The sequence below is a fragment of the Diabrotica virgifera genome, chromosome 3, assembly GCF_917563875.1.
Source record: "Diabrotica virgifera virgifera chromosome 3, PGI_DIABVI_V3a".
Taxonomy (NCBI): Eukaryota; Metazoa; Arthropoda; class Insecta; order Coleoptera; family Chrysomelidae; genus Diabrotica; species Diabrotica virgifera.
Window position 1 is genome coordinate 50,439,044 of NC_065445.1, and position 16,853 is coordinate 50,455,896.

Sequence of the window (16,853 nt, forward strand, 5' to 3'; positions counted from 1 at the left end):
AGTTTTCTATATCAATTAATGGAAATAAACCTAAAGAAAACTGAATACCTAACTACAGAAATAAAGCAGCAGGAAATAGACGAAGATAAACAAATCAAAGGAGCAGACAAGTACGAATAATTAAGTTCCATAGTATCAAACAAAGGAACAACTGAAGAAGATATAAAAATAGACTAGGACAAACAAGAGACTGCATACGAAAATTGAACCCCCTACTGTGGGGTAAGAACACCAGCATAAAAACAAAAAGAAATAATATAAATATATAACACCATGATAAGAAGTATCCTGGTTTATTAGTGTGAAAATTGGATAATAAATAAAAAAAACCAAAAACAAAATTAGAGCAAGAGAGATGGAATTCTTAAGGAGAAGCTGCAGAGTATCAAGAAGAGAGATAAATAAGAGATATAAATATTGGGAAAATAATGGAAATGAACTCAGATATAGGTTACATAGAACAGAAGAAATTAACCTGATACGGACATGCCATAAAAAACGTTGGATAAACAGAATAACAGAGTGGAGCCCGATAGGAAGCAGGAAGAGAGACAAACCTCGAAGATCATTCAGAGATGAAGTGGACGAAGCAATGGAAAGAAGAAATTTGCAGGTAGGGGACCGGCAAAACTGAAAGAACTGGAGAGAACAGTTTACTGAAGGAATACGTTGAAAACTGTGGAAATCGTTAGTATATTTATAGTTTGCAAGGTTAAAGTTACAACTACAAAAAAGCTTTTTTAAACGTGTTGTTAGCAATGGAATTTAGGGATTTATTGGATTTAAATAATTGTAATAAAGATTGATAAAAAGAACACGTAAATCTATTTTATTTTTCAGTTAAAAATCCTAAATACAAAACCAGTAATAAGTAAAAAAGCAACTATTACATTTTTGAATTTTGAGCTAATAAAAATTTAGAAACATGCGGTGCCACTAATTCAGGATTTTTATTGTGAACATCATGTTTGCCCTCAATGTATACAATATTGACATTTTTCAACTTCGGTAAGTGCTCGTAAAGTTTTTGAAAAGTTTTCCTTGGCCAGTCGTTTGATTTAGCGAAGATTATGAGAACAGGGCAGCGAATGGGATCCGTTTTGAGACTTGCCAGTTTATATCTCGTGTCGTTATATGGAATAAATGGCCATGATACCCGCGGATCTGTAGTCACCACAAATTTACCATCACCTAAAACAATATAATGTGTATTAGTATACTTAGATTTACATTATACAGGGTGATTGATTAGTGTGAGGAAGCTCAGTTTATCTGTTATAGTAAAAATTACAAAAAAAAGTTATTGACAAAAATTGTAGGCAGTTTTAAACTCCACATTTTAAAATTAGCTACAATCTTACAGGGTGTTCCATAAGATGGTGGCAGACCAAACTTATGTTTTTTTAAATGGAACACCCTGTATTTTATTTTAAATTTGAAATCTGCTTCACTTCCACATCACAACAACGTGAAGTTTTATTATGTTATACCGCGTATTTAAAAAGTTATAACCAATATTACCTGAAAATCGTATCAAGTTTAACTCCCTTTATAATTAAAAAAGAGCATAGGAACATTGATCTATTGCAGCCATAGTTTTTTAATAATTGTTAAAAATTATAAAACATATTCGTTTTTATAATATTCGTTAAATCAAATACAGGGTAAGTCAAAATGCAAGTACATTATTTTCTTGGTAATTTTAAGTAGAACACCCTGTATTTTATATCTCTATCAAAAAGTACTACTATCGTACTTCAAATTTTATGAAGTACTCCCTATACCTAAAGTTATCAGTTTTCTAGATATTTTTATTTTTCCATCAAAGTATTAATTTGGTAGATATTTTAACGTTTAATAATTATTGTGAGTTGGCCATGATTGATTTGTCAGAAACTGACAGTTTGACATTATTGTTTATTAATTCAGTATTGGGGTACACCGTAAATTAGCAACAATTATTTTTTAGTAATTCAGTAATTAATTCAATTTAAATTAGCAATAATGGATTTTACTACTGATGAAATGGTAGATATGATCTGGATTTTGGGGGAATGCAATAAAAATTCATTACTATCAGCTATAATTTATCAAGAACGGTTTCCAGATAGGCGGCAACCGAGACAAGATACATTTGAAAAATTGAAATATCGATTTAACCGCACTGGTTCAGTGAATTATGAAAAACATGAACGAACAAAAACTAGTGTGACAGAGGAAAACGAAATGAGTGTGTTGATGGCAGTTACAGAAAACCCACACACAAGTATAATGAGTATTTCCAATGAACAAGAACTTAGTTACTACTCTGTTCAAAACATTCTATCTAAAAAAAAAGATGCACCCTTATCATATTCAAAAGCACCAAGAATTAAATAATGATGATTTTCAGAAACGAATAGTATTTTGTGAATGGGCATTAGAAAAAATTAATGAGCAGAGAGATTTTTTGATTATGTCCTATTTGGTGATGAAGCTACATTCCATCGAAACGGTTCTGTTAATAGGCATAACTTTCACTACTATTCAACAAGTAATCCATACCACACAGTAACACATAGTCAAACAAGATGGTCTCTAAATGTGTGGGGAGGTATCGTCGGTAACCATGTAGTAGGACCATATTTTCTTGAAGATAACTTAAATGGTGAGATTTATTTAGATTTTATCGTAAATCAGTTACCGATATTATTAGAAGAGGTTCCACTTAATATATGTGAACAAATGTGGTTTCTACATGACGGTGCTCCTGCGCACCACAACGAATTAGTACGTGGTGAACTTAATGATCAGTTTGGTAAAAGATGGATCGGAAGGGATGGACCGGTAAGGTGGCCTCCAAGGTCACCAGAGTTCAATAAAATGGTCTCATTTTTTTGGGGTTACGTTAAGAACGAAGTATATAAAATACCTCCAACAACAAGGGACGATATGAAAAATAGAATCCGAATTGCATTTCAAAATATTTCTTTACAAGTGCTTAGTAATGTAAGCAACTCTTTCAATGACCGTTTTCAAGTATGCATAGATGTGTTGGGAGGTCATTTTGAACACCTTGCTTAAGTTAGATAAGTTAAAATTACTGTTGTTTTTTATTTTTTTGTGTTGTTATTTTTTTATTTTCCGTCGGTTATTTTTTATAAATTTTATTTGAAATAAATTGTTTTCTTTTCTGTGTCGTTATTTCGTTACTGAATTAATAAACAGTAATGTCAAACTGTCAGTTTCTGACAAATCAATCATGGCCAACTCAAAATAATTATTGGTAAACGTTAAAGTATCTACCAAATTAATACTTTGATGGAAAAATAAAAATATCTAGAAAACTGATAACTTTAGGTATAGGGAGTACTTCATAAAATTTGAAGTACGATATTAGTACTTTTCGATAGTGATATAAAATACAGGGTGTTCTATTTAAAATTACCAAGAAAATAATGTACTTGCATTTTGACTTACCCTGTATTTGATTTAACGAATATTATGAAAACGAATATGTTTTTATAATTTTTAACAATTATTAAAAAACTATGGTTGCAATAGATCAATGTTCCTGTACTCCTTTTTATTAATTATACAGGGAGTTAAACTTGATACGATTTTCAGGTAATATTGGCTATAACTTTTTAAATACCCGGTATAACATAATAAAACTTTACATTGTTGTGATGTGGAAGTGAAGAAGATTTCAAATTTAAAATAAAATACAGGGTGTTCCATTTAAAAAAACATAAGTTTGGTCTGCCACCATCTTATGGAACACCCTGTAAGATTGTAACTAATTTTAAAATGTGGAGTTTAAAGCTGCCTACAATTTTTGTCAATAACTTTTTTTGTAATTTTTACTATAACAGATCTACTGAGCTTCCTCACACTAATCAATCACCCTCTACATGATGTAGATCTAAGTAGAGAATCTTCTCAGAAACGGAAACAATGTCGAACAAGTAGACCAATATGCAATATATGCATATCTTGGAACAATGATCAACTTCATAAATGATTACTTCCAGGAAATCAAAATCAAAATAGAAAAGGCCAGACCAAATTAAAAAAAAAACAATGAAAAGAGTGCTCTGCACAGGAGATTTAACGTTGGAGTAAATAGTTAGGTTCGCTAGGGCTAGGTGTTACGTTTTCTCGACTTTGTTGTATGGAAATGAAGCTTGGACGGAAACACGTCACAAACAAAGAGGTTCTGAGAAAGATGAATAAAAAAAATGAAAATCTTAAATAAAATCTTGTTCTTTTCTTCTTCCTTCATGCATGTAGGCTTTAAAGCCTGTTTCTTCTTCAACATTAGCGTCCTAAATTGTTTAAATTATCGCACCATCTTTTTCTTGTTCTGCCAATACTATGATGTGTGTTAATCTTTGGAGATCGTCTTCTGCCTCGGCGATTAATTTGGCGTCGTCTACATAACATAATATTTGGATTTCTTTGTTCCCCATTCTGTAACCATGACCTTTACGTACTGCTTCTATTACTTCGTCCATTATTATATTTAAGTAAGAGCAGTGGGCTTAACGAATCACCTCGTCTAACTCCGCTTTGTACTGGTATAAACTGCGTTAGTTTTCCATTTATCTTTGCCTGTATTCCATTATGAAAGTAGATGTTTTCGATGGTTTGTATAATATTGATCGGTATGTTTCTTCTATACAGTAAGTGTAAGACGTCTTAGACTTAGATGCGATCGAAAGCCTTTGTCAGATCTATAAAACATGGATATGCTGGTTTATTGTACTCAATGGCCTTTTCTGTGATTTGTATCAGTACACATACGGCGTCTACGCAGGATCTTCCGGATCTAAATCCTTGCTGTTCATCTGATAAAGTTGTTAGTTTATTGATTTTGTTGGTTAGGACTTTTGTGATTAGCTTAACGGCGGTGTTCAGTAGATTTATACCTCTATTATTGTTGGGGTCTTCTTTGTCTCCTTTCTTGTACATTGGTATCATTATGCTGTTTTTCCATGTGTCTGGTATCTTGCAGTGCAATATTAATTTTTGTATAAGTTTTGTTATCTCTAGGTTTATATACTTTCTCCTTCGTATCTTAGAAGCTCGTTGGCTATTCCGTCGGGTTCTGGTGACTTTCTATTTTTGAGTGAATAAAATTTATGACTATCTCTACTTCCTGAAAACTGATTTCTATTTCGTGTCTTAATTCATGTACGTTATTGTGTTGATTATTATTTTTCTTTCCCTTAAACAGTTCCGTCAAGTATCTTTCTCTAAAAGATCCGTCAAGCATATTTCGCAGATCTCTGCCTGGGGGTTCGCCTGAGCTCGAAGACTGGGTGGATTGAGTAGCTCAGAAACCGTGTTTACGCTCACAGCCGGTCCCAAGCCTGGATAAAAGAGGAGGGGTGATGGGCCAGGTTAGCATCTTACCTATTGTAAATGAAAACAAGGCTCAAAGAACCGATATAAAGCCTCGGATCCCGACGGATCCTAAGATGACGAACCCCGCAAAGAAAAGGAAAACGAGAACGAAAATAAGCCCATAATCAGATTAGAAACTTGGAACATCACCTCTTTCAACAACAAAGACCAAGAGATAATAAAAGAACTGATAAATAAAGACATATACATTTATGCAATCCAAGAAACCAAGAAGAAAAGTAAAGGCCAAAGAGACTATGACCAATACATTTTAGCATATAGTGGAGTGCAGAAGGAAGAACGAGCTCGAGCAGGCGTAGGTATACTTGTCCATAAAAAAATTTAAATACAATCAAAACAAGAAAATCGGAATATCTCGGGCATATTACACGTGGAGAGAAAAACAGCTTGCTATAACTGATTATGCAGGGAAAGGATTCAAGGAAAAAGAAGCATTAGAATACGTAGAATATCAGGGCTGCGCAACCAAAGAGAATCGCACAATGTTCATCAAAATGAACTGTTCAAAGCAGCCGTCTCTAAAGTTCGAATAGATATTATTTTTAATAACCACTCTTAACACAGTATACAAAATATTTTCGAATATCCTATGTATATGTTCGTCTGAAGGCGTATTCAGAGGATCTTCTTCAGATGCGAATCATAAAGTGGTATTAGGTTTGGTCGATCAACAACCAAATTTTTTTACTGACACAGATACTGGAACAAATCAACGAATCCAATATAAATACCTACCAACTCTTCATAGTTTTTAAATTAGCCTAGGATAGTATGTTACGAAGTAAATTGTATGAAGCCATGGACGAATTCTACATTTCCGATAGACTAGTAGGGGCTACAATGCGTAAAATTGTCTGCAAAGTAGAAATACAGGGTGAACAATCACAGGCGTTTGAATCTGATTCAAGCGTGATCTAAATTTAAAAGGTAACTTACCTGTAGGCTCTAAACAACGTTTTAGTAATGGTTCAGCTGCCTCTGAGGTTAGTTTTTCTCCTTTATACCTCCTTTTCTTCGTAATCTCTAAAATTTCTTCATAAGTATAGCTGGGATTCAGCTTCTGCTGAAGTTCAACGGTTTTGTTTAATATGAGTCTAACATTAGTTATAGCGTCCTTAGGTTCTATGGGAAAGAACGGCAAAGCGTCAAGTGCTATAAGTTTATCTACTAGATCAGGGTATAACCTAGAAAACAAGTATGCTACTTGAGCGCCTAAGCTGTGCCCTATAAAAATGTATTTCTCTTTTTTAAAATAATCTGTCAGAAGTTTACAGGTCACTACATAGTTGACGGCATGAAGGGGTAACGCAGGAGGAAAATGGGATGATCTTCCGTGTCCTGGTAAATCTATACATATATAATAGAAGCTATTTGGTAAACGTGGCATCAAGTTGTCGTATGCTCCTGCGTTGTCAGATGTGCCGTGAAGTAGCAGAACGTGTGGATCATCTGGGCTTCCCCAAGCTTTCACTAAAATACAAAAAATTGTATGTAAATGTGTTATTTTTAACTTTAAAAAGTGGAAACGACTAAAAATAATGAAAATGTATCAATCTGGATAATACGAACAAGAATATTACAACAGGGAGATTAGCTCACCCTAACTATTCACCTTTGCGCTCCAAGGCATTTTTAAGAAACTAAAATGGAACACAAAAGTTATAAATATCTACGGAACACACTTATCTCACCTCTAATTTGCTGGTTACATAGTATTAATGAAGTAAATCACACTAACTGAAAACTTGTCTGCATTTTTAGCGGCGTACCAAAAGAAAAGAAAGCGACCAAGGGGGTATTTGTGTACACTTATTGACCAAAAATTAAAAAACAAAACAACAAATCGGAAGGATTATATGGAAGGATAGTAACTCCGAATCTTAACATTTACGGATACAAAATACTACATTAGGTATTAGGTATATATGCTCCAGATGAATATACTTCAGTACAAGAAGAAGATACTTACGTTCTACCAACTGCTGGAACACGTACTCTCAAACGTAGGCAATCAGTGAGAAATAATGATGATGGGCGACCTAAATGCAAGAACTGGAAGAAGACAAAATAATTCAGTAATAGGTAACTTCGGCGAAGAAGTGAAAAATAATAACGAAAATAGATTTTAGCTCTTTGCTTAATTCAGTAATAGGTAACTTCGGCGAAGAAGTGAAAGATAATAACGAAAATAGATTTTAGCTCTTTGCTAAAAGCTTTAGATATCATCCTGGCTATTTTTGTTGTATTCTCTTTGTTACTTTACCAAATAGTTATATTTTACTGCATCGGAATCCCGTCTTCATTTCTCATCTAGAGCAGCATTCTTATACTGCTTGCTTTTATTTTTCCCTATTTTATTACATTATGTTAGAATTCTTGTTTTCATAGTTGTTATCAATTAGCCCTTCTTTCCCATATTTCTCTCATTACCTCGATAGAGGTTTTTTTGGTAAATGATCCCAATATTTTTGTATTACATTCAGTTTATGTGATGATAAAATGTATTTATTATACTGTAAATGTAGAAGTCGGTAGACAATCAGAGATGCTTCCTTGAAGACACAATTCTGTTGTGGTACTGTTACTGTCAAAAAAAACTTTGACCCTAGAACAGGGAATCCATTCCTTACAATTTAGTATGTTGGAATACTAAATTAGAAAAAAGGAAACACTTTCCGCCCTGCCGGCTAAAACTACAGCATATGAGAAACTGTAAACTGTATAACGTTATATCAATATTAGGCCAGGGTAATAAGACAAAAATATACCCTGTTCGTGACACTTCAGCAGCCAGGGTACTGAAGCGTTTTTTCGACAGGTAATACCTATAGGAACAAATTATAACTATTTCCTGCGTAGGATCTGGCGGCCATTTTTATTTATAAACAATTAACTGTCAAAAAATGGCATTTTCCCCTTTTTTTTCAAATCAAGGGAAAACAGTGAAACTTATAATTTTTTTAGTACAAATATCTTCGACATTATGGAAAAAGCTTTAAAATGACGTATTACAAAGTTTGATATGCTCATTTATTGTTAATATAATTGCGAAAAAAAGTCGAAACTGCAAAAAAAATATTTTCTCAATAACTATTGTAAAAATTAGTATACAGCTTTGAAATTTTTGTCAAATGAGGGTCCTTTGGTGCTTAATATGTGATAAAAATTTTAAAGCGATTCATTCAATTGTTTAAATTTTATTCATTCATTATTCATTCAATTGTTTATCCCAGAGAGCATTTTTTTGCAATAACATAAGTCAGAAAAAAATGACCTGAGAGCCATTCCTGAGAGAAATGTCATTTCAGATAACCTACATATGTCTATACTGTCAATATTCCCTCTCAATAACAGAAAAACCAGACTTTAATTAAAAAATAAAAATTAGTTATTTACTGAATTGGGGAAATGTAGTGCTACCTCCCTTCTAAAAATTTTTACCCATTATTGTTATGTCTCTGTGTTTTTAAAATCCTATGTGTTATGTGTTAATTTATTTATTTATTTTTAAAACTATTCTCAAGTAAGTGCCTATTCCCTACCATTAACTTTCTCTCTGAACATATTCCATCATACAATAACTCAAGCAAAATAACCCTTGCCTTTTTCTGATCTTTTTACAATTTTTTACTTTTTACAGTTTCTTAACCACTCTCTTTTGACAACTTTTTTACTATTTTTTCATCTAATTAGCCTTCTTATAATTTCTATACATTTCATAGATTTCAAAGTGTTTGGCACCTACAATTTATTAAATTTGTGACATCCCTTAGTCCTTTGACCGGGAACAAGACATTTTAATTTAATTTAATTAAATACTTTCCTATTTGTCATTTCCCATACTTTGACCTCTGCCCATATCGCAAAACATCAACGAGCAAAGACCATCACATTAGTACAAGAGTCTACAATAAAGTGATTTCAAACTTAGTTACATTTAAAACACATCCACTCGAGCATTGTCTTTCTCCTGTCTAACACAACATCCTTTGTTTCACAGCACGCATCTTCCTTCAGGATCCATTCAAATTTCAAAAAATTTACTGTGCTTTGACCTACGTAACATGTCTGTTTGCCCTATTCCTCTCCCAACTAACCTATTAGCATAAGTTGGACGTATTAACATGTTAACAACTAAGTGGCAACGCATCCCTTGTAACGGCATCATTTAACTACTTGTAACGCCGACCTGAAGATGATCTGAATAATGTAGAGATCGAAACCGGTCGTCAAAGTATAATTAAATGATTGTGAGTAAGTCTTTGTTTCATTACTACATTTAATATGGACTCACATATGCAACCCATTCAATATTTAAAATATTTTTAATATTTAATTACATAAGGTGTTCAAAATTATCTCCTTTATGTACGCCTAAAACGATCATTGAATGAGCTACTTACTCTACGGAGCATTTGTAAATTAACACATCGAAATACACGTATTCTATTTTTCATCTCATCCCTTGTAGTTGGAGGTATTTTATAAACTTCATTATTAACGTAACCCCAAAAAAATCAGTCCAGTTTATTAAATTCTGGTGATTTAAGTGGCCACGCTACTGGTCCATTGAAAAATGAAAATATCTCGAAAACTAATAAATCTGGACATAGGGAATGTTATCAAAAAATTAAAGTACGGTAATGGTACTTTTCATTAGTGATATAAAATACAGGGTGTTCCATTTAAAATTACTGAGAAAATAATGTACTTGCGTTTTGACTCACCCTGTATTTGATATAAAGAAAATTAACAATATCGACCATTCTTGAAAATTTTGACAATACGTTAAAAAATATGGCATTAATAAACCATTGTTGTTTTGCTTATTTTTATTTATACAGGGAGTTGAACTTGTTACGATTTTCATACAAAATTGGTTATAACTTTGTAAATACCCTGTATAACATTAACAAACCTTTATATTTTTGTGATGGAGAAGTTAACAGGATTTCGAATTTAAAATAAAATATAGGGCGTTCCATTTAAAAAAACATAAGTTTGGTCTGCCACTATGTTATCGAACACCCTGTAACATTCTAACTAATTTTGTAATGTGAAGCTCAAAGGTGGCTAAAATTTTTGTTATTAACTTTCATTACTATCTATTACTATAGCGGAGCTATTGAGCTTTACCCTACTAATCAATCACCCTGTAGAAAGGAGAGTGTCATGGTTGAATAATTTAAGGGATTGATTTAAATACAGTTCTACAGAACTCTTCAAAGCAGCGGTAGATAGAGTAAATATAGTGATGGTGATATCCAACCTCCGATGGGGAGACGTCACTTACAGAAGAAGAAGGAATTAATATGATAAAAATATATGAAAATACCTGCTACATGTCCCCAGTGCACTGGAACATTAAACTCCTTAACAGTTTTACAATCCTGGCGGTTCAAGTTCATTTTCTATAATGTACACAAACTAATTAAAAGTAAAAATACACTTTAACAGTCCAGTTTACCTTGATGACTGATTATTGTAAATTATTAAAAACAGAAATGTTTTCGGTGAACGTTGTCTTAATAACTAAAAGTTAGGTTAACGAAATGTTATCTATGTAGATAACTAGTTTCACTTAATATTAATAAAAACAATCGATCACGTGACTTTAGATAAGTTGGTTACAATTTTCAAAGTAGATACAGATATTTGAATATATGGTAATGAATAATAATACGGTAATGAAAGATAAAATAAATTGTATCTAGAATAAAAACTTTAAATATTTTGTTATTTGATTGACTTACTCTTTTTCTTTTTTTTGTATCTTGCCAACTTGCGTTTTAACCTGGGGGTGGATGTCACTCCTTCTCTACAAATCTAAGCAAAATTTGTTATGTACTCAAAAGTATGTATTAAAATTAATCAATAATTAATGAGTTATTAAAAATTAAAGATTTATTTTTCGTGAATAAATGCATGTTTTAAAGTGTGCAAATAACTCAAAAATTACAAGTTTTTACAAAAAAGTTATAATTAAGTACCAGAATTGAAGCTAATTAAAAACTGAATAAATTCCCTGCTTAAGAAACCTTTTAGTAAATCAAAGTAAGTTATAGGTAATTGAATGTATTTTTTTTTCAGCGAAAACTCAAATATAAGTATTCAAGCCTACCTAAATAACGGGAAAACGATGCATTTTGTTAAAATATACTTACTAAACATTTTCAAATTATTCAGGAATACCTATCAAATTAATGAGCTCCAGTAAATTTGATATGGTGTATTCCACGAATAGGTCTGGATCCCGCGTATGAAAAAAAAGTTGATTAATAGCAAGCTGAAAATTTGTTAATAGCTTAAGGGTGTCTAGTCGGATAAACTTTGATATATGGGAACACTGGAACAGGGGCAGTTTTAATTGTGGAACAGGTTAAAAATTTGGAACGGTCACACCACGAAAACGGCACATTTATTTTGTCCGACAGAACAGACTTAAACTCTCGTAACAGAGATTAAACTGTCATGCAAAAATCAGACTGCTATTTATAACCTGTCATAATTCCTGTCATTTGAAATATTCTACATGTTCCACTCATTAAAACGCCCATTTGGTGAATAAATAGCAGTCTGATTTTTGCATGAGAGTTTAATCTCTGTTCGAAGAGTTTAAGTCTGTTCTGTCGGACAAAATAAATGTGCCGTTTTCGTGGTGTGACCCTTCGAAATTTTTAACCTGTTCCACAATTAAAACTGCCCCTGTTCCAGTGTTCCCATATATTAAAGTTTGTCAGACTAGACACCCTTAAGCTCTTAACAAATTTTCAGCTTGCTATTAATCAACTTTTTTTTCATACGCGGGATCCAGACCTAGAATATACGACTGTTTTGGATTATCGCGACAACGAATATTTTAGTGTGCAACATAAGAAGTACGAAAGTATTTTTCTAATAATTACTACAATAAACAACAATATAATTTGCAATTTACTTTCGTTCTTCATATTTCGCACAGTAAAATACCTATTCGTTGTCGCGATAATCCAAAAGGGGCGTATATTCGTGAAATGGGGTATAGAATCAAAATTTAACAAGTTATGATGAAAATAAGAGAACCGTTTCGAATATTTTAGGAAAAAGTAAAAAAATTAAATATACGCTATTTTCACAAAAATTAAAATTTAGGGTTATCCCTATAAGACTTTCTTTATTTTAGCATAAGTAATGACCTCAAAAATTTTGACCGGTTTAAATGCATACTTTTAAAAAACAAATACTATGATTTAATAAAATCAAAATATTCGATATTCGATAAATTTCAGCTCCCAAAATACTCGATATACGTAAAAAATGATTTAAAAGATAACCAAATTTTGGTTTTTTCCTTTGAAAAATATTTTACTTTTTTTATTATTTGTATGGGATAAAAATTAACCGATATATAAACGTTTAAATCGTAAATTTTACTGCGAGAACCATGTATCCAGGGCCCTTTAACCGTTTATCTGTAAAAAATAAGGGATTTAAAAGATTAAATTTAATATAATTTTATAGCCCTTGTATTAAATTATTTAAAAACGATTTAAAAATGATACTTCACTAGAAAAACTTTGACATGTCATTTACATTTTTATTGCCTTGGAAACCAAATCCACAGCTTTTTAAATAACACCATTTTTCTCAGTAAAAGTATTAATTTTAAAAAAAAATTAATAACTTGGTAGGTACCTATAGAACATTATATAACATATTTTTAAAAAATTGATCAAAAAATGGTTCAATAATCAAGGTGTTTTATTAAAAAAACAAAACTTTAGTGCATTCCGTTGTTCTGACTGACGCTGTATAATCTAAAATAATTTTAACTGTAGACGTCTTTGATATTCATCAGTTTTGTTATAAACATTTTTATATACTCCACAGTCGTCCGTAACAAAATAAAATCAGAGGTTTTGTGCACCCTTTATATAGTGTGTTAATTTGAAACGATGCCACCCTCTATAATTTAGTCCATACAGAAAATCTAAAAATATGCAAAAACACGCAAAATTTATTTGAGAGGTGTACTTTTTCCCTTTATAGACCAGTTTTTAACTAGATTACACCTACCCTCTAGCGGGAGCGGACACAACTCCCAAAAATTTTTAAGGGAAAGGGGGGTTGAGTAAAACCTCAATTTAAAAGTCGTTCGACTACCTTTTTCAAAAATACAACATACATTATATTTCTTTTCAGTACTTTTGGAAAAATAAACTAAAACCGTAAAGATATTAAGTCTCGAATTGAATTTTTTTGGAGTATTGGAATATTTTGAGTATTTTAGGAGTATTTTTTGGAAACATCAAGCAAAACCGTAAAGATAAGTATCTAGTTCAGAATTCCAAAATTTTTTTGGAGTATTGAATCCAAGATTTTTTCAAAAGTACTGAAAGAAAATATAACGTATGTGGTATTTTTGAAAAGATAATTTAACGACATTTAAAATGAGGTATCACTCAACCCAATATTAAAGATTTTGGGGTTGTGTCCGACCCATTAGAGGTAATTCAGTTGAAAACTGGTCTACAAAAGTGTTTTTGCATATTTTAGATTTTCTATAGAGACCAAATTATAGAGAGTGGCCCCTTTTCGAATTTACATATTGTGTATTTAATTATAAACCATTCATAACAGGTAATTAGATCAGTTTTAATTTTTATAACTATATCATTTGGATCAATATACCAAAAAAAACTTGGCTGTGGTCCTTGACGTTTTTTTACGTTTTTGTTGTTTATTTTTTATTCACTTGTTTTTGTTACTTAAATTGTGACTTCTCTGCCATTAGTGGATTCTCACATATATTTAAAATCTTTAGTTTCAGGCAAACAATGATTGTTTAGTTGCACTGGTGTACAGGTTACATAACAGACTGTAAACAAGTGAAATATACATTTTTTGACAACCGTGAGACCAGAATATACAGAAATACATAATTTAACAGGGAGAAACAATTAATAAATCGGAAAACTCAGTATCTTGCATTATTATATGAGACTTTCAAAATTCTAGTTTCAGTTCTACTTTTTGTCATTTTGACTGATCATTCTCTCATGATGGTATTGGCCTTTTGTATTTTTGGAGCAATTTTTTGCAGAATCTCTTGAAATTTGTCTTCGTTCAGTCTTAAGTGGTTTGTATATGAATCACAATCTTTCAAAGCTAATTTTTTCAATATAGTTTCACTGGCACCCCATTTATTTCTGCGCAATATCCAGGACCTGACCCACCATCTACGACCTTTTGTTTTCTTTTGATGCACTAGAATATTCTGTGTCTGTAACTTATTTACTAATTATTGTAAACATAAATACTTTGCGAACAACTGGTCTCAATTTTTTTAACACTTTTCATCACCATGGTAAAAAAGGTTTGGACTAACTGCATACTGAATGTAGCAAAACATGAAACGTGTGAATAAAAACGTCGCTTTTTATTTTTCATTATCAATGAATCAGTCAGATTGCTTCAGCGAAACTGACAAGTGAGAACCCGCCTTTAGCTCCAATCATTGCAGCAGTGGAGCTATGTTTTTTTCACGGTGCCAGCAGGTGGCGCATAAATCGTTTAATTTTAATCGTTAAATTAAAGTTTTTATGAAAACTTTTTTATATGTATATACTTCTAAAATGAATAATCATTTTCAATTTCGTTGCAACACGAAACTACAGCCGTATCATTATTCCAGTTCAATCAGAGATTGCAACAAGCACCTCTACCGGTTTCGAAACTTATTAGTCTCTCATCAGGAGGCACATATGCTGCTCTCTCTGATCCAACTAGGACAAACTCCGGCGTGCAGTCACGAATTGCAACGAACGAAATATCAGGGATGCCCTAGCGGAAACTACTATCAAAAACTAAGTTTTCAATCTAATAGCACATAAAACAACATCCAGAAATGTTATTCTACATTCTACCAGACATAAAACAATGGGAACCTTCTCTGGTAACACCTCCGAGGCTTCTACAATTTGCAAGCCCTAACGGATGCTGAGACTAAGGAAGATGAGGGAATTTTACAATTTATAATTCTGAGACTATGCTATATGCTTTATGATGCTTTATGTTGCTGAGACTAAGGAAGATGAGGGAATTTTACAATTTATAATTCACGTCCCATCTGCTCAGTGCGGTAAAGTTCCAACGAGAATGGTTCCCTTCGTACTCCAATCGAAGTAAACATGTAAATCAAAAATGAATAATCATTTTCAATTTCGTTGCAACACGAAACTACAGCCGTATCATTATTCCAGTTCAATCAGAGAGTGCAACAAGCACCTCTACCGGTTTCGAAACTTATTAGTCTCTCATCAGGAGGCACATATGCTGATGAGAGACTAATAAGTTTCGAAACCGGTAGAGGTGCTTGTTGCATTCTCTGATTGAACTGGAATAATGATACGGCTGTAGTTTCGTGTTGCAACGAAATTGAAAATGATTATTAATTTTTGATTTACATGTTTACTTCGATTGGAGTACGAAGGGAACCATTCTCGTTGGAACTTTACCGCGCTGAGCAGATGGGACGTGAATTATAAATTGTAAAATTCCCTCATCTTCCTTAGTCTCAGCATCCGTTATGGCTTGCAAATTGTAGAAGCCTCGGAGATGTTACCAGAGAAGGTTCCCATTGTTTTATGTCTGGTAGAATGTAGAGTAACATTTTTGGATGTTGTTTTATGTGCTATTAGATTGAAAACTTAGTTTTTGTATATACTTCTTTTTATAATAAATACTCATGCAAATTGGTGCAGTACTTTTTATTTTATGAATTTTGTACTTTTACACTAGAATAGTCCCTTTAAAAGTATATTCTAAATTGAATGTTTTTAATTACATTCCCTGTAATAATAAAAATGTTTTATCTGTTTAGCACTTTCTTTCTGTAAGTCACTTTGACTAAATATGGAAAAAAGCAAGTAACTCACAAGTACAACAACACGACAGACAGATAGGAATTGGGATTTTATTCTATAGCTACAGTCCGATTTCAAACATGCCCGGTAACTGCTATGAGTAAACGATACGTAGAAATATTCAGACAGAAGAATATTTCACTTGCGTCTAACAATTGAACGAGGAGAATGACATGACACCATCAACATTTAATGAAAGACTTGTAATCGCTACAAAAAATCGAGTAGGTACGAAGTTTATTGAACTTTAAACTGATGTAGGTATATGGTCGTACAAAACACAAAAGTTGTATACATTGTCTCAATGGTCGATTGAAATAAAGAAATCCATCACAATTAAAAATAACCTCAGAACAATGTTGAAGAGTAACTATTTATAAATTTTATATTTATATATAGTGAGGGGCAAAATTATGGAATACATTCATTTTTTTTAAGAATGGAGATTTTGAAGAGAAATCCCGAAACAGGTCGACTTTTATTTTTAAATTATGATTTTTTGGAATTTTTACATGTTCGATCCAGATAAGTAGTTTTGTT

The 16,853-nt window shown here is 32.2% G+C and overlaps 2 protein-coding genes across 3 annotated transcripts in view; one reads left to right on the top strand and one right to left on the bottom strand.

Annotated features, from left to right (window-relative positions):
• The window catches only part of LOC114342329 (cadherin-related tumor suppressor), a 509,267-nt gene that overhangs the window by 241,048 nt on the left and 251,366 nt on the right, over positions 1-16,853 (top strand). The window lies entirely within an intron of this gene.
• Positions 814-10,971, bottom strand: LOC114342495 (serine hydrolase-like protein). Of its 2 annotated transcripts, XM_028293328.2 has the most exons (4): positions 10,745-10,944; positions 7,379-7,461; positions 6,346-6,879; positions 814-1,191 (listed from the first exon to the last, which is right to left on the bottom strand). In XM_028293328.2, exons 3-4 carry the CDS (start codon positions 6,794-6,796, stop codon positions 887-889), a joined length of 756 nt encoding a protein of 251 aa, XP_028149129.1. In that variant the 5' UTR covers positions 6,797-6,879; positions 7,379-7,461; positions 10,745-10,944; the 3' UTR covers positions 814-886. The 2 variants fall into 2 exon arrangements, with proteins under 2 accessions (XP_028149129.1, XP_028149116.1); XM_028293315.2 differs by lacking the exon at positions 7,379-7,461 and having other exon boundaries at positions 10,745-10,971.

Excerpts from the sequence above, each read along its gene's own strand:
- LOC114342495 (XM_028293315.2), bottom strand. The coding sequence starts at position 10,817 with ATGAACTTGAACCGCCAGGATTGTAAAACTGTTAAGGAGTTTAATGTT. Across the intron at positions 6,880-10,744 it reads GCACTGGGGACATGTAGCAG|TGAAAGCTTGGGGAAGCCCA; the intron begins GTATTTTCATAT and ends TTTGTATTTTAG. Across the intron at positions 1,192-6,345 it reads ACGTTGTTTAGAGCCTACAG|GTGATGGTAAATTTGTGGTG; the intron begins GTAAGTTACCTT and ends ATATTGTTTTAG.